The 27,592-nt window shown below is 41.7% G+C and overlaps 1 protein-coding gene across 2 annotated transcripts in view; it reads right to left on the bottom strand.

The window, feature by feature from the left end:
• Positions 1–25,296, bottom strand: part of pard3bb (par-3 family cell polarity regulator beta b) — a 200,558-nt gene extending 175,262 nt beyond the window's left edge. For both annotated transcript variants that reach the window (XM_072397832.1, XM_072397833.1), the window contains exons 1-2: positions 24,148–25,296; positions 10,450–10,551 (exon numbers count right to left, since the gene is read on the bottom strand). In XM_072397832.1, coding sequence (XP_072253933.1) covers positions 10,450–10,551; positions 24,148–24,264 — 219 coding nt within the window. In that variant the 5' untranslated portion in view covers positions 24,265–25,296. The remainder of the gene's footprint in view (positions 1–10,449; positions 10,552–24,147) is intronic.
• Between the last annotated feature and the right edge of the window lie 2,296 nt (positions 25,297–27,592).

The raw sequence follows: 27,592 nt of genomic DNA, 5'->3' as shown, positions 1-27,592 counted from the left end.
CATCAAACTGAACTGCGGAATAAAAGCCAGCAGGGATAAAAGAAAAGATGGCTTTAAATAGACTTGTTACTTTCCTTTAAAAAGCAACGCTCATGCATTTTTACTTTGTGAACAGATGAACTGATAAAAGTCGAGCTTTTTCTGGTCTTGTGCTCTTGCTGTTTTTCCACATTCTCCTAATTATATTCATCAATAAATCTTTCCGGACAAGTGAGTTCAGACATATTTTCCTTTCCAAGTGAGACGTCAACCAGCAAAGGTTAAGTGAATGAACAGGAGGAAAAACACATCTCTCTGTCTCACACAGACACACACACAACAGTACCGCAGCCACCTTTGACCCCTCGGGGCCTCCTGTGAGGTGGACAACTGGTGAGAATAATATTGACCTTCCACTAAAGAAAGCATTGCTGCTTATTGCTTTAACACGTTTCAGTGGTTTCATTTACTGGCTATCCTGGTGTGTGTAGGTTTGTGCAGCTATAATGACCAGCAGAATGTACAGTTTGCTGTCTTATTGTGTTTCTCAGGGTGTGGCTTTAGGGGCAACAGCACAGGTCTATTTGGTGTAAAGTGTATATGGTCTGTTTCCTTCATTAGTCATCTGAAGTCAGTTCATTTCTGGTTGGGCTTTAAGAGAGAAAAGTGTTCTCCCCCCTCATTTCTGTGAGCCAACAGAAATGGCTGCTGTTATCTAAAAAGTCAAAGAGCTTTTTTTTCATGTAAAGTATGATATGACATTGCTGAAAAAGGTCAACCAGCATTACTCTGAAACCAACTTTCGGGTTTTGTCGCCTCAGCGCTGTCCTGAATAACACATCCTATCTCATTAAATCTAGATTTGCCAGCAGAAACCCATTATGTACAACAAGTAGAGAACGCATTGGCATGAAGGCCCGTGTAAAAGCCCTAAATACCTAATCAAATCTCAGGTGTGCCACTACAATCGTCAGTGGTGCGTAACATACACTAACATATGTGGCAGCGTTGCTCTTCTTAGTCCCTCAAAAGGGTAAAAGACGTAAAACCTTCTGGCCATCCTCTGTACGTGATATCAGTTACGACTTCACGTGTGTAGTAATCGTATGTGAGAGTTGTCCCTGACCGTCCGGTGTGTGTGATCAGGTGTAGCTGCTAGTCCTTCAGAAGGGTAGAGGGACCATAAACCTCTTTCTTTAGGAATGAAAAAAAAACAACCATTAGCTGAACTGTGAATTATTCTTGATGGGGCTATGGCCTCCTCACTGATGGATTGCAACGCGCTGACACACACATCAGTCCATACTGACAGTTAACATATATTAGCAGAGCACCATTTCCACTCTGTGCATGCTGTATGCATACATGCAGCGGACGTGTCAGCTGGTGCAGATTAATGACTTGCTATATAACATATTTTGGGGTGATTTAGAGTGAGAGTCTCTCTACATCATTAATCCTTTGTGTTTTTCTTCAGGTAAAGGGTGATGGGGCTAACATAGATGTATTAAAAAACATAACAGTAACAAAGACTGGGGGTGTGCTTAAGGGGGGTGTCAGAGTGAAAGGGGGCTTTCTTTGATCTTAAATCTTTTTGGTTACAAAAGCTCAATGTAGATTCTGTGCGTCCGATCAGAAAATCCACCTTTCAACAAACCCTGGAAAAGTCTGTTTCTGCATACAGACAAGATGGGAAAATGCATTAGGAAATACATTTCCTGCAACGTAAAAAACGCTGATGGGGATCCATATTTTCTGCTTACTTGTCATTTTCTGCGGCTGTGAGTGGGCTTAAAAAACAACGTGCAAAGGAGACATTAGGGTAATGGAGAAAAAACTGTGTGTGAGGGAGTATGTGCGTGTTGGAGGAGGGTGACTGGATGGTGGTCTGAGGTGAAACTCCACATTATAGCTCACCTGCTGTCTGGTGATACAGATAGGTGTGATTTCTTACATAGAAATGATAAGTCATCCATAAATCTATTCTCTAAACTCACTATATTCCTGGAGTGGTGGGATCTTCCCCATTAACAGATGGTGGGGTCACCTGAAGAGGTCACCATTCCATCACAGGGTTAACACTAAATTTGTGCTCACACTCAGACCTACAGCCAGTGTAGAATCACCCATGACAGCAAACTAAATGCTTTCGACCAGAGATTTTCAAAGAGAATTAGTTATCCCAGAGACACAAAACAACCACAAACAGCTCCAACAGCCACAGAGACACAGATAACAACCATCAAGAGGCTAAACTGCCACAAAGACAGACAAAATTACAACAGCTAAAAATAAAGACCCTCTAAACAATCACAGAGATACATAACTGTGAAGACATAAAGCAACCAGAAAGAGAAATAATCAACCAAGTATTTCATCAAGAACAGCAATACCAAAAAAAAAACACACCAGGATTCATAAAACAACTGCTTTGACACTAAAGAGACTCAAGATGACCAGAAAGGCAAACTAATAACACACATTTAGAAACTCAATTGACCACGTTTCATGAGTGAGAAACTAAGTGATGTGTTCAATGTTTTCTGAACATAGTCCCAACTTTAATAGTTGGTGTGTCTCATTAATATCCATCAAAGAATCCAGGGTATCGGCTAAATTAAAGAGGGCATCTTATTTCTAGCTTCATCTGAGGGGAGGCCCACAATCTTAGATTTTGAGAACCTGTTTTAACCTGTGGGAGGAAACCTGAGAACCTGGGAATGACCCAGAGGGAGCGTGCAAATTCTACACAAAGGCGCCAGCTGGCCCACAGTAAGGAGACTGCACCACTGAGCCACTCTGGATATTAAAGTCTTTAACAGTTAACAAATTGACTAAATGCTCCACAAAGTTGCAAAAGACACCCTTAACCGACACACTTCTTTGTTCTATGAAGCCATTTCCAAGTCCAGCACACAGTCCCCAACATAAACCCCAGATACCTTATTTGTGTGCATGGAAGACACAAATGAAAACATGAGTATGCTTATTAACTATGACTAAGGAGTCCGAGGTCTTTTTTCTCTGCTCACTGTGCTCTGTAGCAGGAGCTGCGCCCATCAAGCAGCATTGTTTCTCTCTTTGGGGCATTTTATATGCCATTACAAATGGCACAGTTGAGGTCAAATTAAACAAAAGTTAGGCTTGATCTTGGGTATAATGACAACATAAGACCGTAAGAGGGTGAAACGGTTGGCTGCAGTGAGGTGATGGCTGACTTCACACCAAGAGTCGGCACTATCATCAAATGCATGTTTTAGTATCTTATCTTATAATACCAATCAGACTTTCAGAGAGAAAAAAAGATCCTGAATCCTTTGATGAATTATTATTATTTTACTGATGATATATCATTTAATGTGTAAATCCAAATCCAAACTGTTTTACACTGTTAGTATTACAGTCATTTATCACATAGGATATTATATTACTGAAATGATTTAGACTTAGTGAGGTCCACTTACCTTTTAGAAGGCAAACTTCTCGATAATCATATCTGCTTAAACATTGTGCAAAAAGTAACTGAAAACCTAACACAGAAAAAATAGCTATGTGAAGATCTAGTGATGAGTGGTTCTTCCCAGAGAAAGCCGTCACTCTCCCTCTATGGGTCTTGTAATCGGTGCTTGTGTGCTTAGAAACACACACTTAGCATTGAGAGCGCGCTGAGTGGTGCAACACATGTATGAATCTAACAATACAGATAAGAGTTTTCAAGGTTTGAGGTGGAAAGGCCATCCCTCTGATAAAGTTTAAGAAAAGGACGCCACACTCACTCTGCCCTTTCTCTTAGTTTATCTGAATTTCTGCTTGCCTACAGATAATGATTATATTGATTCACTCATTCACTCTTACCAAGTGAGCACAAATAACCACATGCTGCTGTTTGACATGCTAGATGACACTAAATACAGAAACAGCCTGTCCTATGCCATTTATAAATTTCTGACACTGGAAAAACAAACAAATTTCTCTCAAACTGAACTAACTGAGCCCTTCAACCTTCGTTTGATAGAATAATAATACTTCCTCACCTCCGTTCATGAAGCCTGCCCAGAAAATGTATGGCGCCCCCATGAGAATCACACTTTGAAAACCTCTAATCTAGAATAATAATTCCTCTCATCTTCTTTTTAGGAGAAGTGTTTTTCTTCACACTTCTTCATCATAACAATGTTCCTCCTCACTGAGGAATGCAGCTGCATTTGGAAAGCATCAACTAACATGTCAAAGGTCCTCTTCTAATGGATTCATGCACAGACGCTCAAAAAAAAAAATGAAAGCCAACAACCACCATCATGACAGCCGCTATTACAAGTTGTGGTCAAGCCAACTAAAGCCTGAGCTGAGAAAGTTTGGGCTGAGAAAGAAAGCCTGAGCTGAGAAAGCCTGAGCTGAGAAAGTTTGGGCTGAGAAAGAAAGCCTGAGCTGAGAAAGCCTGGGCTGAGAAACTTTGGGCTGAGAAAGAAAGCCTGAGCTGAGAAAGTTTGGGCTGAGAAAGAAAGCCTGAGCTGACAAAGAAAGCCTGAGCTGAGAAAGAAAGCCTGAGCTGAGAAAGAAAGCCTGAGCTGAGAAAGCCTGGGCTGAGAAAGCCTGGGCTGAGAAAGAAAGCCTGAGCTGAGAAAGCCTGGGCTGAGAAAGCCTGGGCTGAGCTGAGAAAGCCTGAGCTGAGAAAGCCTGGGCTGAGAAAGCCTGGGCTGAGAAAGCCTGAGCTGAGAAAGCCTGGGCTGAGAAAGCCTGAGTTGAGAAAGCCTGGGCTGAGAAAGAAAGCGTGAACTGAGAAAGCCTGAGCTGAGAAAGCCTGGGCTGAGAAAGCCTGGGCTGAGCTGAGAAAGCCTGAGCTGAGAAAGCCTGAGCTGAGAAAGCCTGGGCTGAGAAAGCCTGAGCTGAGAAAGCCTGGGCTGAGAAAGCCTGAGTTGAGAAAGCCTGGGCTGAGAAAGAAAGCGTGAACTGAGAAAGCCTGAGCTGAGAAAGCCTGAGCTGAGAAAGCCTGAGCTGAGAAAGCCTGAGCTGAGAAAGCCTGGGCTGAGCTGAGAAAGCCTGAGCTGAGAAAGCCTGAGCTGAGAAAGCCTGAGCTGAGAAAGCCTGAGCTGAGAAAGCCTGGGTTGAGAAAGAAAGCCTGGGCTGAGAAAGCCTGAGCTGAGAAAGCCTGGGCTGAGAAAGAAAGCGTGAACTGAGAAAGCCTGAGCTGAGAAAGCCTGAGCTGAGAAAGCCTGAGCTGAGAAAGCCTGGGCTGAGCTGAGAAAGCCTGAGCTGAGAAAGCCTGGGCTGAGAAAGCCTGAGCTGAGAAAGAAAGCCTGAGCTGAGAAAGCCTGGGTTGAGAAAGAAAGCCTGAGCTGAGAAAGCCTGAGCTGAGAAAGCCTGGGCTGAAAAAGCCTGGGCTGAAAAAGCCTGGGCTGAAAAAGCCTGAGCTGAGAAAGAAAGCCCGAGCTGAGAAAGAAAGCCTGAGCTGAGAAAGCCTGGGCTGAGAAAGAAAGCCTGAGTTGAGAAAGAAAGCCTGAGCTGAGAAAGAAAGCCTGAGCTGAGAAAGCCTGGGCTGAGAAAGAAAGCCTGAGCTGAGAAAGAAAGCCTGAGCTGAGAAAGCCTGGGCTGAGAAAGAAAGCCTGAGCTGAGAAAGCCTGAGCTGAGAAAGCCTGAGCTGAGAAAGAAAGCCTGAGCTGAGAAAGCCTGGGCTGAGAAAGCCTGAGCTGAGAAAGCCTGGGCTGAGAAAGAAAGCCTGAGCTGAGAAAGCCTGAGCTGAGAAGGAAAGCCTGAGCTGAGAAAGAAAGCCTGGGCTGAGAAAGCCTGGGCTGAGAAAGAAAGCCTGAGCTGAGAAAGCCTGAGCTGAGAAAGCCTGAGCTGAGAAAGAAAGCCTGAGCTGAGAAAGCCTGGGCTGAGAAAGCCTGAGCTGAGAAAGCCTGAGCTGAGAAAGCCTGGGCTGAGAAAGAAAGCCTGAGCTGAGAAAGCCTGAGCTGAGAAGGAAAGCCTGAGCTGAGAAAGAAAGCCTGAGCTGAGAAAGCCTGGGCTGAGAAAGCCTGAGCTGAGAAAGAAAGCCTGAGCTGAGAAAGAAAGCCTGAGCTGAGAAAGAAAGCCTGAGCTGAGAAAGCCTGAGCTGAGAAAGCCTGAGCTGAGAAAACCTGAGCTGAGAAAGCCTGAGCTGAGAAAGCCTGAGCTGAGAAAGAAAGCCTGAGCTGAGAAAGAAAGCCTGAGCTGAGAAAGAAAGCCTGAGCTGAGAAAGCCTGAGCTGAGAAAGCCTGAGCTGAGAAAACCTGAGTTGAGAAAGCCTGAGCTGAGAAAGCCTGGGCTGAGAAAGAAAGCGTGAACTGAGAAAGCCTGAGCTGAGAAAGCCTGGGTTGAGAAAGAAAGCCTGAGCTGAGAAAGCCTGGGCTGAGAAAGCCTGAGCTGAGAAAGCCTGAGCTGAGAAAGCCTGGGCTGAGAAAGCCTGGGCTGAGAAAGAAAACCTGGGCTGAGAAAGCCTGGGCTGAGAAAGAAAGCCTGAGCTGAGAAAGCCTGGGCTGAGCTGAGAAAGCCTGGGCTGAGCTGAGAAAGCCTGGGCTGAGCTGAGAAAGCCTGAGCTGAGAAAGCCTGGGTTGAGAAAGAAAGCCTGAGCTGAGAAAGCCTGAGCTGAGAAAGCCTGAGCTGAGAAAGCCTGGGTTGAGAAAGAAAGCCTGAGCTGAGAAAGCCTGGGCTGAGCTGAGAAAGCCTGAGCTGAGAAAGCCTGAGCTGAGAAAGCCTGGGTTGAGAAAGAAAGCCTGAGCTGAGAAAGCCTGAGCTGAGAAAGCTTGGGCTGAGAAAGGCTGGGCTGAGCTGAGAAAGCCTGGGTTGAGACAGAAAGCCTGAGCTGAGAAAGCCTGGGCTGAGAAAGCCTGGGCTGAGAAAGCCTGGGCTGAGAAAGCCTGGGCTGAGAAAGAAAGCCTGAGCTGAGAAAGCCTGGGCTGAGAAAGCCTGGGCTGAGAAAGCCTGAGCTGAGAAAGCCTGAGCTGAGAAAGCCTGAGCTGAGAAAGCCTGAGCTGAGAAAGCCTGAGCTGAGAAAGCCTGAGCTGAGAAAGCCTGAGCTGAGAAAGCCTGAGCTGAGATAGCCTGAGCTGAGATAGCCTGAGCTGAGATAGCCTGAGCTGAGATAGCCTGAGCTGAGAAAGCCTGAGCTGAGAAAGCCTGAGCTGAGATAGCCTGAGCTGAGATAGCCTGGCGTTGTTGCTTTGGAGAAATACCGTATTTTTCAGACCATAAGGCGCACTTAAAATCCTTTAATTTTCTCAAAAATCGACAGTGCACCTTAAAATGCGGTGCACCTAATGTATGAATTAATTCTGGTTGTGCTTTCTGACCTAGAACTGATTTTACGTGGTACACGGCGCTCAAAAATCTGTCCAAATGTTTGAGCACGGCCTTGGTAAGCTACGAAGCTGCACTGCCTGATGGATTGAGCATGACGGCCACCGTAGTCACGAACCTGGCGGAGTAATACGATCTGTGCTTCAACATTAAGGTGTGTGCACTCATTCATTCATTTTCTATACCCGCTGCCCCAAACATGGCTCCTGTTAAGAGACATGCTGACGAAGCTTATTTCAAACTCAACGCTATCAGTGACGCAGCACAACAAGCGAGTTAAATAAAGTTTAACTTTAATTTAGTTCCATTTAATGCACCTTATAACCCGGTGCGCTTTGTAGCCCGAAATATACGCTATGTTGTTTTTTAAGAAGACAACCCACTCAACCCCACTAACATTGATTACAGTACAGGCAGAATCAAATCAAAACAACGAAAGATCTTAATAAACAGTGTGCGGGGCAAATAAGTTATTGAGAAAATGAACCCACAGACAGATCACGTTATTACCAACAAAAGAATGAGGCCTTAAAAACAGAGAACACACCCACGTTTGCATTCGCTGGATAAATATCACCTCAACCGCCAAAGATTTAAAGCCTTTCTCTAATGTATGAGATGAAGTAATATGCAGTGTATCAGCAGAATATTTCAGCCATGGATTCTTCTAAACTGGATTTCTGACCTCTGTCTTCAGCAGATTTCAAATATCCTCTGTTGTGTTTGTGGTTATAAACCTAAAGCCAAGCAGACTCAGGCTGCCTACAGTAAAACACTCATCTGGGATTAGGAGCCATTTATTCATCTCAGCTCAGTAATACTATGAGAGCCTTGCTTCAGAATCCAATGAATATTTCACACTTTCATTTCATATGCAATCTCTGGTGCTCAGGGGTGTGCATTGCTGGGTATTATTCTGCACAGGATATTCCTCTGAGTGTGTGTGTACGACTCTATCTTACCATATGTGTGTTTTTTGGGATATTTGTGTGTGGCATTTCATTTGATCTGAGTATTGGAAAGTGTAGTTTTAAGGGCTTGTGTGCTTTGATATTTGGCTTCAGTGTTAACACAAAAAAGCATCGTGATTCCTTTTTGCATGAATGTGAGGGGAGAGACAACATTCAAAAACAGTTATTAATGACTACGGCATCAGTTTTTAGAGAGATCCCCCACAAACACATTCATTTACAGTAATTATCCAACCATACAGAAACCTGTTGGACCAGTTTCAACTGCTATTCAAATCAATAAGCACTTATCTGATCATTTTACTTCTACTGAGATGGATGCTTCTATATTTTCATCAACCATTTATCATCCATTAACTAAATTCTACTTTTGTTCAACTCACAATAAAAGTCAAATATTCCATCCATACTCTGATTGTTCAGACTTGAACCTCTTAACTAAATGGAGACTAAACCTGAGCTAAATGTGTAAACGGGAACCTGTGGGCTGACTCTACAACTGAGTAAGAGTCACGTCAGTATAATGACAGTCAGTTCTTCTTTACACCATCTGCCTCCTGTGGGTACAGGTCCTACATAAAGGAAAGAGCTGCTGCACGAATTGCACATGTTTAGCACACAACTTTCTATTTTCACTTCTTTAAGGAGATTTTATAGCATTTACATTCTCAGAATTCAGACATTCAATGAAAAATGTGGGTCAAAAAGGGACAAACGCAACTCTGACGTATGATTGAAGTAATGAAATCATTCAATCTTCTTTCACACTCATTTTTTATTGTAAATCCAGTGCAGTGCACAGCTCGTGCTTTACCGACTGATCACAGCTAAAGCTCCAGACTGTAACACCTCCAGATAAAAAAGCATTGCAAACAAGGACACAGTAACACAGGGCAAGTGACAACAAGCTAACAGCGGGACCAGTCCACACTACTCTAAAACCATGGCAACAGGCTCTTGTGAAAATAATCTTCCAGGTCGGTTGCTGCTCTCTTGGCCCTTTTTGTGTTCTTGTCAGTAATTCATGCGGCTCCTGAGCCATGGCTTAGTGTGCCGTGTCACCACCTCTTTTTGACAAATGAGGACTAATCAGGATAGTTCTGAAAATGTCATGAGTGAACATTAATTCTGTACAGCAGGGAGTGTTCCCATTAGTCATAATTCCACTGGAGCCTTGTGTTAACATTGTTGAGCTAAAATCACTCACACAAAAATTAAATATGATGCAAGATTATAAACATTGTTAATTCAAATGTAGCAAACACACTTTGCTCTCATGAAGTAGAAAGAATGATCATTGTGACATGAAAGGAGAAACAGAAGCATCAGCCCTGGTTAACAAGAGAGGGAGCTGTTCTTCCAAAAGATGCTGACTACCTCAAGAGAAATGACTAACTACAGCATCTTTGTCATTAATTAGTGCCACTAATTCTGAAATATTTAAACGTCCTAAAAGGCATACAGTATGAGCAGAGCACAGAAAGACTGAACACTACATTTTCTTGCCAGCAGGTTCTTTTTTTTTTTTTTTCAAGCTGTGAACCACATGAAAAATTCAGTTTGCCATCGGAAAAAGGCTAATTAAAACATGTTGACGGTGTTTTAATACTAAGAGCAATCAGAAGAGAACTCAAGTTTCATTTAAGGTCCTGAAACGTAGTTCAAAAAGTCCAAAAAGTGAGGAAACTTATCACATTCGAATAATGCAGAGTAGAAAGGACAGAAAAAGTAGACTTCCCATGGGCTTAAATGAAAAAAGGGAGCTTTTCCTTGGAGGGGAAGATGAAAAATGGAAATATATGGATTGGGTTTGCCAAAAGGGAATTGTTAATGACACTGCCTAATGCTAAAGGCAAGTTAAAACCTTTACCTTTGAATTCTGCAAGAGAAGCAAGATTCTATCCAGGGGAATGCAGCTCAATAAGTAAGAGAGCGAACACACAGGCTACAGCACACACTTCATCACACAGAACACAACATACGGATACGGTATGGGACCACCTTCTAGGAAATACACAGTGCTATTTATGGACTGTATTAGAAGTATACAAAGGTTTTTTTTTGTGACATCATGTAGAAAGCAAGACTTGTTCTTCAGCTTACTGCCGGTGATTCAGGGGGTCAGAGATCATTAAAACTCTTTTTTTTTTTAAAGGAGAAAGCAAACTATTCTGCAGGTTCTTACCTTGTCTTTGTCCTCCACCAGATCACTAAGTATATCATCCGGGTCCAGAATCCCCCCATCACAGTATTCAACATGATGAGTCCGAACCAGAAAATCTCCTTCCTGGAAACAGACGATACAGAAACTGTCAATCTAAAAACATGTAAACAGACCTAAAACCAGCAGATCACGTGCCGAACTCTATTTACAGTGAACCTCAACGGCTGAAGCCATTTCAGATTCAGAATGGGTTTCTGCTGTGTCACGCACAGATCGCCTGTGTTATGGCATCACATTTTGCTTCCTGAGTCAGCATCAGCGAGGACCTGACCTGGGCTGAGCTAATAACGAAGGCCCAACTTACTGAGGGTTCTCAGGAAGAACTGCATCCCTGAGAGACTGTTGGTGTCCTCCTATCGCTGCACAGTAGAGAGCATCATGAACTTCTGTGTCTGTGCTCGTTTCTCTGGCTGCACAGAAGAAAAAGGCTGCCCAGCGGATAGTCGGTTGCCCTCTCCCCTCAATCGAAGAACTGCACAGTTCCTGCCGCCTCAGGAACATTAAAAGGGTCCTACAGGACTCGTCTCACCCTGGACACACACTGTTAAAGCGTCTGCCTTCAGGCCTCAGAAACAGCTTCTGTCCATCTGTCATCACACCGTTTAAATGCTGCTAGACTAGATAGTTGATCTATTAAAATGTGTTTCACTTTAATCATTTCCACCCAACACATCCCACATTTGTGTTTACACAGTTACGGACACGTGCAACATATGTCTGTGTGTGTTAACTTAGGTTTTTGTAGTTTTTAATTGATCTATTTTCTATATTTCGTATGCACTGGAAACTTCATTCTGAATCTCTTGCTGTTAATGCATTTGAAGACATTATTTTACTACGAAAGGCTGAAAATTGAGCGGCTTTGTGGCACAGTGCAACGTTACACAACAGCTTTCATTACTGAGGACACAGATTTCTTTGTGTCAACTGGAAAATACACAACTGAGAGAATAAAAACTGATATGAGGAGTTCCCCAAGGCCGTGGCCTTGGTTCTCCTGTGTTCAGTATCAAGATGCTCATTTACCTAGAATCACAGAAAACAACTACCAAAGGAGACTTATTCATTCAGATAAAGAACATAAAGCATTCCCTTTATTCTTCATGCACTCAGCTCTGTGAAAACCCAATGTTGGGTGCTGGTCTTAAAGCATTAATGTCTTACACCAAGCAGCAACTCCAGGCTCATGATTATTGGCTTGTGTCATGTTCCATTTCAGTTTATTTTCTCCCATTTACCTTTTTATGTGCAGCTTTTCATAATGTCTTCTTTTAAAGTTTTATGCAAATATATGGCCCTGTGTATACGCGACATAAACCTTTACTGTAACTGGCTTTAACATGTCCTGATCAGCAATAACAGCAGCCCTTGGTGGACTTACTGTATGTGCATCTTAAGCTGACCATCCTCAGAGTTGATACTGAAGTGTGTGTAAAACAGCAACACGCTAATCAGTGTCAGTAAAGGCAGCAGTGGCTGGTCACTAATAACTTGTTTGCATCACAGGCCTTTGGACACCAGAGTAATAGAATCCTTTGTGCACAGAGAAATAAAAGAGAGCCAAACCAAAGCTCACTGCAGCCACAAACTCCTTCTCAACTGCTCACCAGCTCCTCTCTGCTCCTCAGTGTACAGCCTTCTCTTCCTGGGCACCCTCCTCTCATCTCATCTCTGCCCTCTCCTTAGTTTCTTTCCACACATCCCTCCTTAGGTCCCTTGCACAGATTACAACTCTCGCCTGGCCCATTCTCTCTCCCTCCTCACCCCCTTTCTCCGCTGTGTTGGGTCTGTGATTAATGACACCGACACTGTACTGGACAGCTGACTACACAGAGCTGGTTGTTGAACAACATATTGAGACAACAGCACACTCACATCCACACACAAATACAAAAGCCACACACAGCCTACGGAAAGGTACGAGTCAAAACATCACAGGGTGGTGCTCCATTAACTCAGGCTTTCAGGGTCAGGCGCATGTAGAGGACAAGGCATCAGTGAGAAGGCCAGCCAACACAGAGCACATTCTGGACGTTCATCTCACAGAACTAATTTAATTCTTCTCTATCAGAGCTAATCAATCAGAAGGAACTCGGAGACACATGAATGAGGCTGTTACACTTACTACACCTGCTCACACGTGTCTCCCATCATTCCTGCAGCCTGACTGCAGAAAAGAGCTGCAAATATCCCAGGAAGCAGCACCTAGTGTTGCCTTTGTGCCACACCTATTCTACAAGTGAAACCCTGATGATGTCTGCTGATCACATTTCTTTACTGAGTAAACTGACATGATGTGTGGTTACACAACAGCTGTTACCTGGGAGAAAGCTCGCTAAACACACTGTTTGATCTTCTTCTGGTGCCACACAATGTAGAAATGTAATACACTGCACGTGTGGTTACTTAGAATAAACCATTACACCAAGTTAAATAGAGCCCCGGTCCATGCAAACCCCATTTTGTTTCCATTATGTCACACAGAGAGGCACTTGAATGGCTCGCTCCCTTCCTACTGAAATTCATTGTACAGCTCCACTAAACTGACCTGCCTAACACTGCATTAACATAGTTTTGTTATCTTCTTTGCAAAGTGTTTACCTTCCTTGAGCAATACCAATCATGGTTTTGGGACACGTTATCTGTGGAGCCAGGCAGGATACTTTAGACTCACTGGGGAAAGTTTCAGAGCATCAGTGTAGAAAAATAAATGTTGAGGATTTCTGCTCTTGGCTTTGGTGTCAGAATATATTCCAACTGTTTTACGCTTTGTTTCTACAAGTCATCAATTCATCATCAACCCTTCATAAGAGGGACATGATTGCTTTAAGCCACTAATTTCAAATGATATTTTATCGAGTGAATTAAAAAAAAAAAGCCAAGCCTGCTTTGGACAGCCAATCTGCATTAAAGCTGAAATGGTTCCAGCAAAAATTAGCTTCAGAGAGAGATTAACAGTATCTGTGCAATTTAGCAGCAGAATAAATGTGGTGCCTTCCATTTCAATTTGCAATGTATCTCAGAAGTACATGGACCAGGACTAATAGGCCATTTATCAAATTACTGAAAAACAACTGGCACATCATTAACATGGAGATGTCGAGGACTCTGGAGATCTGACAGTAGTTTGTGCACTTTTTAGATGATTCATGAACACAGTTTTGTTTTTTTCAATGTTGCCACTTTTATAAAAACATAATTGCATAATGGGCAATCAGTATAGCTAACAGATAATAGAGTACAGCATAACTGATTTATTAAACTGCTGAAATACTTTGCTGTTCAGGTCACATAATCAATCCTAAAACGTGTGGGATTTTGTTCTGTTGAATTGAGTAGTCTCAGGTGTCAAAGGCTTTATTAAAGCTTTATTAAAGCATGGCTGACTTTTCTTTGCTTTTTACAGTAAATGTGCAGACCAACTAATCAATGAGAAAACATTGATGAGTCTATCAATAACACAAATACACTATACTGCCAAAAATATTCACTCATCTGCCTTTACACACATATGAACTGAAGTAACATCCCATTCTTAATCCATAGGGTTTAATATGACGTCAGCGCACCCTTTGCCGCTATAACAGCTTCAATTTTTTCCACAAGGTTTAGGAGTGTTTATGGGAGTTTTTCTTCCAGAGACACATTTGTGAGGTCAGACACAATGATGTTGGACAGAAGGCCTCACAGTTCACAGCTCACAGTCTCTGCTCTGATTCATCCCAAAGTCGTTCTATCGGGCTGAGGTCAGGACTCTGTGCAGGACAGTCAGGTTCTTCCACACCAAACTGGCTCGCTCGAATTTATACACCTGTGGCCATGGAAGTGACTGGAACACCTGAATTGAATTATTTGGATGGGTGAGTGAATACTTTTGGCAGTATAGTGCATCTCTCTGAAGCAGTGGACATAATAATCGATCAATCATAAAAACTTGCATCAGCTGTAACGCTGCACGACTGTAACCTGACAACTACGAGCAACAGGCACATCCATGAAACGTCCTGGAAACACATTTGTCCATTTGAAGCTGGAGGCTGCAGCCATGAACCAGGGCTCTGGAGTGGCTTCTCTTTCATGTGTTTGCTGTGGGAAAGCACAAAAACGTGCTGTGGTTGAAGGTATTTGCATTACATCAACATCCTCATTCCTTTGTTGACCCGTTGCTGTTTTTAGGTCATCAACAATCCCCTTTTTTCTTCCAACAGCCACACTGCTAAAATAAAGATGGAGATTTAGACATAAGAGCCGTGAGCAAACTGATCTAAAATGATAATGTATTATTCAGCAGCGTGTTAAAAACCTCGAAGGACTTGGGGGGATATAAGAGCTGTAAACACATCAATCTCACCCAAAAATCAGGAGGATTAACGTTCTACGATGTTTTGCCTGATATTACTACAGATTTTCGTGGTTAATTTGTCTTTGATTCTCATAACTCCATGTAGTGATAAGCAGCTTGAAAAAAATTCTAACCAGAGGGAAAACACTGGAACATTCAGTGTTTTTCAGGTATGTGGTGAACTCCCTACATCTCCCCCGTTTGTTTTCTCTAAACAGTCAGCCTTTCTGGTCTCCCACTTTGCAGAAGAGCTCCGTCACAACTAGGCTTTCACAGGAGTGTGAACTGCATTGAAGGTTTTCATTTAAACACAGGATGTACTTACTTTGCACTTCTTTTTTCACTCATCATATCTAACCTCTGCGTTTTTTTTAAGAGTTACATAAAAGAAATGCTGTTCCATAATCTGAGTATCCAAAGAGGTAACTTTACGATGTACGTTCCAGCCAAAGTCCATTAAAACCTGGAAATAATGTGCCAATTATTGAAACAACTCCAAATGAAAGTGAAAAAGGTTGTGACTCGTTTGACCCTCTGCTTCTGAGAACCAGCACTAATAAGCAGGATCTGAATTAAAATAAGAGCAGTGGAAATGCACCAAATCCTATCCAACTGTGACTATTTTCCTGATCATTTTGTACGCGCAGTGAACACCAAGTTCTGGGGAAAAAAAATAACAAAACCTGAGAAGAATTATCCCTTGAGCTATCTTGTGAACCCTAACCCTACTCTAATTACCATAGCAACCAAAACGAATTGAGTTAGAAACACTCCACATTTAAGACATTAAAGGGATAAAATGATTCTTCAATCGTCAAATCAACAAAGATTTTTCCTAATAAGTTAAATATGGAACTCAGTCTGTTCAACCTTCAGGCGCTCACATCAAAAACATTTTTTCCCAACCTAATGGTTTGACTTTAGGCTGGTGTAAAAGAGGCTGATATGTGTGCCATCACACCTTATGTAATCAATAGAACCAAACAGAGGAGGCCAAATCAGCATATTCCTTCAGTGTTTCTGCAGGAAAGGGGGCAGGTCTCCTCCCTGCCTCTCCCACACTCTCAGAAATAATTCCCTGCACTTGTTTGGTCATGCCTCATCTGGATCTTGCTAATTAAACTACACGATACAGACATCAGCAGGAACCCTTTCATATACACCCACCTTTCAGTCTGTGTATGCATGGGTGAGCATTGACATTAATACTGTAAATACACCTTGGACCCCCAGCATCCTGTTCCACAGTTTTAATACTGGACCAGATTTAGACCAAAGCGTAGAAGTGCTAATAAATCGAATATACCTTAAAAATGATTGGCTTTTTTGTCAGATTTGGAAAAGCAAACATTTGATCCGCTAATCTAATTTCATCTCATTAATCTTGAAGTCTTATTTCATTGCCCTCCAAGAGTCACCCCAATTGGAAATGTCTTTTTGCACAGTTATCTAAAACCATTAATCCATGTTTCATCTCCTTTTTATTGATTATCTAGCATTAACGTACCAGAGCTGGGCCTATAAAGTGCGATTCAAATTTTCAAATGAACTATAATCCTCATTACTGTCATACATAAAGAGATTGGAAACATCAGTCGTTTCTGTTAAATGGACTGCTGCTCATATTCATGTTAGACATGTAAAAGGCTTGGCCTGTAGCAGTGGAGCTGTTGAGATTATATTAGCCAACATCAATATGCAGACTTGAAGTCAATGTGGTCAGTGATGACATCAACATATAAAAGCCTCCATAAACACAAGTTCCTTCAAGTTGTGAGCCCAGTTTTAGATGATGACAATGATAACAAAGCGCTCATACAGAGAGCTTCTTTTGGAGCTTATTTGTGGCGCACATCTCCAACAAGTCATATCTCTGCACATTTGTTTTCATGCACACCGACGACACATTGCACACTTTACCTTTCATATTCTCTGATGAAACGCTGGGGATCTTGGTAAACTGCTTCTAAACTGTTGGTCTGTCACCCGAGTGACCCAATCTGGATCATATTCTTTAAAGGAGTGTGTCCAAGTCAGGTTCTACTTACTTTTTTCATGTAGGTGATGCATCTATAAATTGGACAATAATGTGTATCTTATGTGCATTTTGTCTGAACGTGTCACATTCATTAACAGGCACCGATACAAAGAGAACCAGGTGTCCCACGGTTGCTCCAGAGTTTGTTGAGGGGCTACAAAGTTTACGTTAGTATGACAGCAGAGTTGGAGCCAACTGTGTTACTATACCCTGAGATTTCTCATCAGCACAATTCTGCACCACAGGACCCGGTTTGGTATGTTAACAACAGAACGGTGAGACTTGGATTCATTTTCAAGGCTTAAATTACTGTCCAGAAAGATTCCTGTTTTCTGTAAAATGCTTTATTCTTTGGCTTTTCATTAAGTGAACTTTGGAACTGCTTAAATATCAATCAAACCAGGAAAGTTGAAGTAAATTTAACTTGGCAGTGCACGGAGACATTCATTAAAACACAGCAACACACTGATCCGTTTGGCCTAAAGGTAATTAAGAGGTCGGTCAACAAGTTGATAACTTCCTGGTGACTCCCGATGAAAACAGCCCCAGCCTTCCTCTCACTCCCCCTTCCTCTTCTCGATGCCATCTATACTAGTATCTTCCTTTTTCTTTTTTCTTTAATTCTTAGGCTTTTTGTGTGAGGTTAATGGTTTTAAATAAAGTCATGCTCTCTCTCCTACCCACAAGTTATGGCTTGCCTCCATGTTCATCCATCTAAAGTGATACTTTTATATCACACTGCTGCTGTTAGCAGGATCATTTTTCCTTGGTATGAAAACAAATGGCAGCAGATAAAGGTGCAGTGTTCACTGATGTGTCCAATAATGACAGGATGCAGAGAGACTTTCCTGCTCTTCTCACTTCAGCAATGTTTTTAACCCTTAACTTGTCAAACAGTTTTTCCATGCTGGCCCTCTGCATACTTGAGCCACAGAAACCTTCATTAAATGAATGCTGCAGGTAGAGCGGCATCTAAAAGAAGAAGTTTTAAACACTACATTTTTTCAAACATGTTCGGATTCAAATCAGTCTTCACATTAATTCATAAAGTAAAAAGAAATTACTCATTTAGTATACGTTTCTTTTTCCTGTGTATTTCTGTAGTATTGTCCCCATTAATCCCAAAGAGCAGCACACGCCTTTTGTTCCCCTCGAATGACCCTCGCCAATAAAAAAAATGGAATCAAAAGAGAATTCAATGGATCAGAATTTAATAGATTAATAAAACCAGTGGTATAGCTGGCAGTGTCCTATGAAATTCAGTTTCTTTCATCAGTTTATGTTATTGTGCTCGCTCTATCCTTGCTGCTCTGAATACTATAAACTGATACCATCAATAAACTGTGGCAACAAACCGTGCATTTTAAATAGTTATTACACAGCTAATGTGTCTTTCAAGGAAGAGTTCATCAACTGCTCCACATCTCACAGATAAAGTCAATCCGTTACACATTATCTTCACACTGTGTCTTACAAAAGAGACGCCATAATTAAAGAATAAACGTTTTAGCAAAGGTCAGATACAAAACCTATCAATCAGAAATACATTTTTAGTTTTTCCTCACAGTAGTTATCTCTTCTTAACTTTGATTTTACAGCTCAGCATGAGTAATTGAGTTACATGTATATCCAAAAAGCTCAGGATTATGTATGTTTGGGGCACCGGGTGGGTCCAGGTTCAACCCCTCTTTCTGCCCACCAGGCCACTAGAGCCCATAAAAAAACATTTATAAAAATTAATGATGTAAGTTAGTCAAGCAAGACTACAGCTTCCTCTGAAAATAGCTTTAAAGCAGTAGTTCAGTATACCACAACTGTGTTATTTCCCCTACAGAAACAAACAGTCGTCTCTGAGGCTCATTTTGACCAAAATCCCTCCGAACCTAAATGAAGCTAAAGGCTTATTTCAGCCCTGGCTCTTCTGTGTGTGGTCATAGCTGCCTACAGGGAGCAGTCAACCCAGGAAGTACACTTCAGTCGCATTCACTCCAACTCTGATATTATACAATTCAATTTTTTTTTTTTTTTTATTTGAGCCTTAGAACAAAACCACTGTGAAACCATTAGAAATCAACATTTATTATTCAGATTCACTGCTTTCTTGTCTACAACACCCTCTCTCTCTCCATTCTTTCATAGTCTTGCTGTACCACAGCAGCTCACCATGACTGACTGAAGCAGGCAGCAACAGGAACAACTACTCCTGCAGTTCAACTAAAAGTTGAAACGGATTTTAACAAGGTATGGTGGAGATTAAATGTAAGATTACTGACAAAAGAAACATTGACCAGTCACACATGGTTAGTCCTACCACCCACACCCCAATGGTTCTGGGTAATATGAAAAGTACGACTGTTCCTGGGGGTATAACTCTATTTAGTCCGGTTTCTCAGATGAAAACCGAGTGGGACATTAAAAGGATTCCACCTAAAAGACCATAGTTCTCTGAGAACATTTCTGTGGTGTACCTACAGCTTTAATGCCTTTCTTCTCCTTTGGTCCCATACTGTGTGACACAAAGGGGTAACAAACATTGTAATATTAACCAAAAAGAAAAGAAATTAGAACTACTCAAACAAGATGTTGTCTGAAACTCATTTTGAGACTGAATATTTCGGAGCCCAACTCTTCTTAGGTTCACTTCAACATATCTTTACTGCCTGTGCTAAGCCTAAGCTCCTCTTTAGCACAGCTGTGGGAAATCTTAACAAAGTAGCTGGTACACGGGACCACTAGTGTTGGTTAGCAACAGTAGGTGCACAGAGAATCACACAAGATAATAAAAAAATTTAATACAGGCTGCATATTTTCTGAGCAGGATGAAGCAGATGGGGGAAGGGAAGAAGGGGAGAGATAGAAAACAAGCTGTCTCTGTGAACATTTAAAAAAAATATGATTTTCCAAGCACTGGGACGGGAGATTAGAGGGACTGGACTGCTGTGCAACACACACACATCCCAGTTTTCTAATCCTGAAACACCAAATTACCAGTCATAATTATACAGCTACAACAGATTAGTGTTGCAGAAAAATGAGTTGCAGAGTGACATGAAGGCAGTGGAAAAAAACACATATAAGACATACAAAAGCAAGACGTGGTGAAGACCAAATGAGATGAAGCAATTAAAGAGAAAAACTCATTCCTAAGCCCAGGGAATGTGTTGTGCATTTACAAACTTCACAACAACTAGCCCAAAGTTCACTGATTAAAACTGGACTTGTCCAAATTTGGAGCCAAGTTCGTAGACCTAAAATTAAGTAGTTAACGTTCATTTCTCTGTTTTTTCCATGACTACCTCTGAATTCTTCCTTTTATGTGGAATATGAACTAAATGTTATGGAACTAAAGAGTGTTACATGGGCCCGTGGTCCATCTCTCTCTGAAGAGATAAATGCACATCTGTGTTGTCAAGATAGTCAAAAACATGAAGGTTTTAATGTTGAAAAGAAACATGCTATTACTCCAGTCCCTACTTTGATCCGCACCCATGAAACCGTATGAGCCAGCAGAGGCGCTGTGACAAACACTTTGTCTCACAATCAGCATCACACCAACTGAAAGTAGCTTTAAGTTACTAAGGGGGGGGGGGGAATGCAACTGCAATACAAACAGCAACAACATGTCAAACGCCCGAAAGAAATGAAGAAATGAGAGCAGCAGCTGTGTGACATGATCTGGTGTGGGAGCGTAACAGCAGATGCAGTCCTACGAAGTGACAGCGAAGGACACAGGTGAGGACAGAGCTGGTGAACAAGCAGCCGTCTGTGCCAAGGCCAGGTGTTCGCCTCTGACTTTTTGCTGTGCAAAGTCATCAATTAAATCCCTGATATTCACCTGGCAGGCCTCATTTTTCATTCACTCATTTATAGCTGCCTACAGAAAGCTCCTTTTGTTCCGGTACACCAGATTGAGTCAGTTTCAGTCTCGCTGTCTCCGGTGGGACTGGCACATCTCGAAGTGAACACACGTGCAAGTGTCATAATGCAGTTGCATTAGTTGCATGCACAGTAATTACGCTCATCTCTGGAGCTGAAATAATTGCCAGTTCTGTGGCTTCCGTCAGAGGCACATTTTAGCCTGACTGTTCACCGTTTACAAGAATGTTGTTCAATCCCACAAGAAAGAGAAGTGCTTACTTTACTATTCTCAGCTAAAATGGCCTTGTTCAGCTCAAAATTCACCAAAAAACAAGGTCATTTCAGCATGGTTGTGCTCAACACTGCCCCAGACAGGAAAAAAAACACCAGGAAGTAGAACGGCTAATTACAGAAAAATGGGAGAGAATAGAAACAAAAAGGCAAGAAAACTGAGAGAGGACCACACTATGCCAGAGTAAACACAGCATGAGTGTTCCAAACAAATCAATTCATAGACACATGCAGGAAATTAAGTGTTTAAGTGTCACACACCGGATCAATACAGAGTTTCATAACAACATGCACTGCATCTGCATGCAACACAAGGAGCTCTCCCTTTTTCCACACAGCGCTAGCACCATATCCACACAAAAAAGGTTGTCTCCGTTAACCAGCAGCTGTGCCCGTTTGGTTTCTTGTACACAACTATACGTTCGCATAGTCAGTCATCATATCAAATGTTAAAAAGAGTCCAAAGTACGGTGAGAAATCAGTGCAGCAGCACAGCTTCTAAGCCAGCAGGACAAGCAAACACTTCCAGTCGATGGTCATACAGAGTTTGGACCATCAGTGGACTGCCACGATTAGTTGACTAGTCACGATTATGTTAATTATGTTGACTAATTTAATAGTCGATGCGTCGTTTTTTTTTGGTTTTTTTTTCTTTGAACTTTGTTTTTCTGTCAAAACTGCTGCGGCACCTTCCACTGCTGAGTCTGGCTTTCTGTCCTTGACACACATGCGCAGTAACCGGTAACCGGGTAACCGTGGTAACCGGGGGTCAGCCGTGATGTCACAGGAAGTTAAACCAGACGGGTTCTGGTATCATGGCTACATGACAACGGAGCTCAAAAGTGTGGGAACGTTTTAAGAAAACTGAAGACAAATGTGTGCAATGCAATATCTGTAAGGCAGAACTTGCCTTCCACAGCAGCACAACGACGATGCACGAGCACCTGAAAAGGAAGCATGTTGTTGTGGCTGTTTGTGAAGAGGGACCATCATCTTGGTAAGCTAACTGGCTGGTTAGCTGCTAAAATTAGCGTAAACAGAGAGTTAACTTGCTACTTACTCATATTGATAACTGTAAACGTTAACATTAGCGATGACGATTTGATTAATCAACCTTAGCACACATATTTCATGCGTTTTCTGTAACATTATAACACTAATGTTTTCTAACGTTACGTTTCAGTGCTAAAAAAGTACGTTCATCTTCAATGGACGGCTTTGTTACAAAGCTAGCTACATGCACACCTCAGCAAGCAAATGTCCTGACTGAGTCCAAACTGAACATGTTGCTGTTATATTTGATACTTAAGAATTTATTTTTGTGTGTTTGCTACACAGTTAAATAATTGTTTGTTGCAACAAGCTGCATATTTCATTAAAGGGTTAATGAACTATGATATTAATTGTCTTTTTTTAGTTAACATATACCTTAAACACACCAAGCTGAAAGATAATGATGGTTATATAAGAGCAGCTGGTGTGATAAGCCGTATGTTTTACATTTAATTTACGTACGATCCGATTAGTCGACAAGTCAAAAAAATATATAATGGGTGGTTAGTGGACTATTAAGATAATCGTTTGAGGCAACCCTATCCATCAGTGCATCATCTGAAAATGTGTAACAGTTATAAGCAAAATCTACAAAAGATTCATTTCTATCCGTTTCTGCACTGGAGCAAACTTTGGTGGACAAACCCACACACAGTCCAGTTTGGCTCTGTAACTATGCTGCCAGCTCAGAGATGAATCAGGTGCATTAGTCCAAGCCTGAATGTGCTGCATGAAAATCATCAAGTTAAAGTTAGGACCTGAAATGTTGCTGGTCTTAAGTAAGGTCAGACACAACGGTACCTTTTTCACACCCAAGACCGGTAGAATGACCACATTCAAACACAACTAAACACTTCTAATGTAAAACTGGAAGCTAGTTTGTCTACCTCATATGTTTTAAGTTGCATACAAAGTGAACAGCACAATGAGCCCTTGTTGCAGCACCGTGCTCAATGTTGTCAACAGACAACTCTGATCAATAATAGTTGATTGTTAACACTTGTTGAGAAACTGCGTGCACGGTGCATTTCCCCTGAATGTGCAGATCCTGTTAAAGCCTTCAAAAAAAAAAAAAGAGTATACTGTGAATCTCTACTTCTACATGGAACTGAGTCATTTCATCACAGGAGGAAGTGTTCAAAGAGGAGGAACAGTTCACATCAAAGGGAAACAAAGGTTCCAGCTATGTGCACAGCACTGAGGGAGGTGAGGAGATGTACTCGTGTGAAAGATAAGAATGATAAATAAGTGCTGTGTGGGTTGACTGGGTGATATATGGATAGGTGAAAGCAGATTAAAAGGCAAAGGGAGTACTGGGAGCAAGACAATAAGCGGGGTGGAAAAACTGAGGGCATCTCCGGCTGCTGTACACGCACGCTCGCGCACACGCGGCTTTGAAACATCTCTCCTTCAATCAAAACTGAGGCTATCTATCCATATAACCGCTGTGCTTTTTGAATAATGGACCCAATACGAAGCAAGTCACTGAGATGATTTGGCTGTGTGATGGGTGTCATGGGGTTCCTGCCCTGAGACCACTGCAGGGAATCAACAGCAGTCATAAAGGAATCACAAGACAGAGTCATTTACATTTTACACTCACAACTAAATTGGAAATGACTGGTATCTGCTCCTGTCTGGATCATCGCAATTCATATCAGATACGCTTTTAATTTTTTATACTGCAATTATGCAGCGGTGGACCTCCGTGGCTTTATCTAATTTCCCAACACTTTGGGGTGTGTGAAAATCATGTGGTTTTTTCATAATATAAAAATGAAGGAGCTTTGGGTGGCTGTTTTATAACTTCAGAGACAGCCTTAAACATTATGAAAGGGCTGTTTCATAAAAACTTCATTCTGAAGTTCATGAAAATCTCAAAAGATTATTAAAAACCTACCTTTTGCAATGAATAATGTAGTTAACTGGTGGCTGAAAAATCTGCTTTAATATCTGCTTTCACAGGCAGCTCTATTCCAGCAATGGAAAGTGAGACAGTTACTGAACTGAAACTGAAAATGTGATCTCATGAAGATCATTCTGAGTGCTTGTTGTGTTTTACAAACTTGCGAGTTACCTGTTCCAGGAGTTTTCTGTATCTCTGCGTGGCTTGCTGGATGAGGTCCCTGACAGTCCATCCCTCTTTGCATGGCACCACCACACCCGTCGGTCCAAATGTTACCGTCACCTTCATTATAACGCACTCCACTTCATTCAAAACGCAGGCTCCCCAGACACAGGTGATGAACAACTACCAGAACAATGCAAGGATGCTCCAAATTGTAGGGTGCACCACAGACAGCTTGATAAGGAGATAAGTTGGAGATGTGAATAAGCACAAAAAGCTACAACGCGCTCTGATAATGAGTGGCTTGACTAAATGACACCACTCAGACCAGCTTCTTCACAATGTCATGCAGATTTTCAAGTTGTCTAGAGTCACTGGAGCTCCACTGGTACATGTCATGGTGATTCCACGTGCAGTAGTCAGCACATCCTGCTCAGATACTAATTTGTCAGGCAGTGGTCATCGCGGTTGTCGACTCCTTTCTCATCGCATCTCCTCAAGCACCGGGAACGATGCCGCTCAGTTGCTCAAAGTATAAAGAAAGCTGCCTGCGACGTCAAAGTGCTGCAGTCCTCTCATGGTGGAGTTCAGCACTGACACATAAACGAGAAGTTTGTCGTGTCATTCCTCTTTGTGACTTAACTAACTGTGATAAACTTTACTTTGCAGATGCTAGCAGCCTGGCTCCACTTGGCTAAAACGTACTAGCTTGGTAGTGTAACCTGGCCCGGCTTTGACAACGAGCCAAGGATGAAAGTTTTAACTTCGAGACAACTGTCCCAAATCCTCAGACCTCCTTCCACTCCAACAGAACGAACTTCAACTTGTTTTGAAAAACAAACTAACTTTCGCCTCACATTTAGCGAGCTGCTGCGCTAGCTAACGTTAGCCACCTTAGCTGAACTTTGGAGGGAGGGATGCAGTCGGTCGGGCATCATTCCATAAGTTTTCCTCACGCAAAGTTACCTCTTTTCCGAGCGGTCATTTGCATCTACTTCATCAATGGCAGACACATTAAGGATGCGCTGTGGTTATTTTCACAGTCTCTGACAAACTCAGCGTGAGCTGAAAGAGTAAGTAGACCACTTCACTGTGTTGTAAAAGTTTAGGAATTCCTTCACTGCAGTCCCTCCTGACCAGCTCCTGACCAGCTCCTCCGCCGCCTGTTGCTGTCACTTTCTTAAAGGGGACGTGCTCCGAGTGGGAGCTCAAACAGCCAGATGTGACATACAGAAGGGAATAAAATGACTGTTTTAAGGTAATTCCCTTAACAATTTTAGTAGGATCAAAAATCTACGGCTGCATCATTAAGCTGCAGTCTTAATGCTGTAGTCGGAAATAACGTTTTGATTCAGTTGCAAATGTACACGGAATTTAGCCACCAAGTTTCCACATCTGGCAAAAACAAGCCGAACCAAAGCTCAATGCTAACGTGACACAGCAGTATCAAATTTGAGTAGAATCAACCCATTTTTCTAGAGTTAGTATGTAATGTACATGACTGTAAAGTCAGAAATTTTTATGAAAGTACTAAAATGGGAAACAAACTCCAGTCTTACATATGTTGTTACAAATAATTGTTGCGTTTTAATAGTCAAAGATTATGTTTTAACTTTGAACTTTTGGGCTATAATCAACCGTCAAAGGAATAATATTACAAAGTCCACTGCAGTTCTCTAAACTATGAATGAGTATGTCGTGGATCTTGAAACCTAAACAAGCTCTCGAACATCTTCTAGTGGCTGGCACCATTTCAAAATGTTAAAACTGTAATTGCAAAACATCTTGGCTTTTCACTGTTTGTTTCATCTTCAAAGAGGAAAGCCCACTCTGTTAGGAGGAGTTTGACTTTGTAATTAGCAGCTGAAATGTATACTCATCTGAGCTGGTTCTAGTTTCTGGGTCACTGAATTCTATTGCTAATGAACCCCAGGGGAGAACTTTTTCTGCTCTTTCTTTCTTTCTTTGATGCAAGATTTAAAGTTAGAAGTACATTTGAATAATCATTTCTTTTCAATAATCAAATTTAATAGAATAGAATAATACTTAATTCATTTCCAAAGGGAAATGATATTGTTTCAGTGTAATAAATATTTGATGATTTAAAAAAAAAGAATTAATAAGAAGATGAACTAACTGACATTACAGATCTTCATGATGCAAGGCTATTGCTGTGGTCATGAAGGACCCTCAGTACAGGAGCTGAAGAAGTATCTGACTGAAGACACTGTTGTTTGATCAATAGGTCGTGTTGTTTTCTCCATCATGTACAGCAGCTTTTGTGAGATTTTTCTTTCAGTAATTAGCTCTATTGACTTCAGTATTCCCAAGCTCAGAGCCATTCTTCTTTATCAGTTTGTTCAGGCCTGTAGTCTATCTGAAGCAATCTTTTAAAAAGCAGCAAAAAAGAAAAGAAAAAAAGATATGTGTACTGTACATATTCCATCGGTTGGTTTGATATAAATAAAGGAGGCTGCAGAGTCCGGGTTGCAATTCTGTAGAAGAAGCAGCTGTCTAAACTGGACCTTATGGAGGAGAACACAACAGCAGCTGCTGTGGACATCTTCAAGAAGAATTAGCAATTTCCTGAGATCCTGTATCATAGGGAAGATGAGGCACAATGTTTATATTTTTCTTTTACACATTGTTGGATTTATTTTAATAACAGTTTTACATTCACCATTTCTTATTAGCATCTTCCAGATTTGAAAGAAAAACACAACAGTGGTAGCTTGGTTATTGGTTCAGATGCTGCTGCCCGAACAGATGACCAGAGCAAGAATTGCACTGTCCATCACGGGCTAACCGAAGACATCTCACTGCATATATTGATTGACCTTAAGTTGCTCGAGTACAGCCTGCTCAGTCCATTATTATAGACAGCCATAGTATTGCATTTCCATCCAGTCTATTGTCCTCAAGTCTGAAGTACTTCTCCACATCTTCTCCCAGGATGGGAATACTTATTCTAACTACTCCTAAAACCCACAGTCATCTTCTTTGTCTTTTGCATGTTCAAAATGAGGTGGTTGTGTCCAACCAATGCAAAAAGAGTTCTATCAGCTACTGACACAACCCACAACAGCAGAATCATCTTAATAGTTCTGTCAGAAAGGAGTCTGAGGTAAACAGAGTGAAGAGAAATTGTGTCCTGGTGCTGTGTATTGTGTGTTCTCACTCTGTAATACTGCCATAGCTTACCCAGACAGTTGAAGTGAATGGAAGCCTTGTTCATTTTCTTACATTTGTACTTACCCCACAGTTCTAAGTCTACTGTAGAAAAGGTCTGTGACTCCATCTGTGCCCATTGTTGATAGGAAAAGGTGCCTCATATATCTAAGATATGAGAAACAATTTATTAAACATGTAACAGATAAATCAGCTTTAAGGGTGAAAATGTTAACAAAACCAGGAGGTTTCTCCAGCAAAATAAAGGCTGACAAAGCCACCAGCA

Source organism: Leuresthes tenuis, unplaced genomic scaffold, assembly GCF_036924035.1.
Source record: "Leuresthes tenuis unplaced genomic scaffold, fLeuTen1.0.hap1 SCAF_12, whole genome shotgun sequence".
NCBI lineage: Eukaryota > Metazoa > Chordata > Actinopteri > Atheriniformes > Atherinopsidae > Leuresthes > Leuresthes tenuis.
Note: the sequence above shows the minus strand (reverse complement) of the source record. Positions and strands in the feature narration are given on the sequence as shown.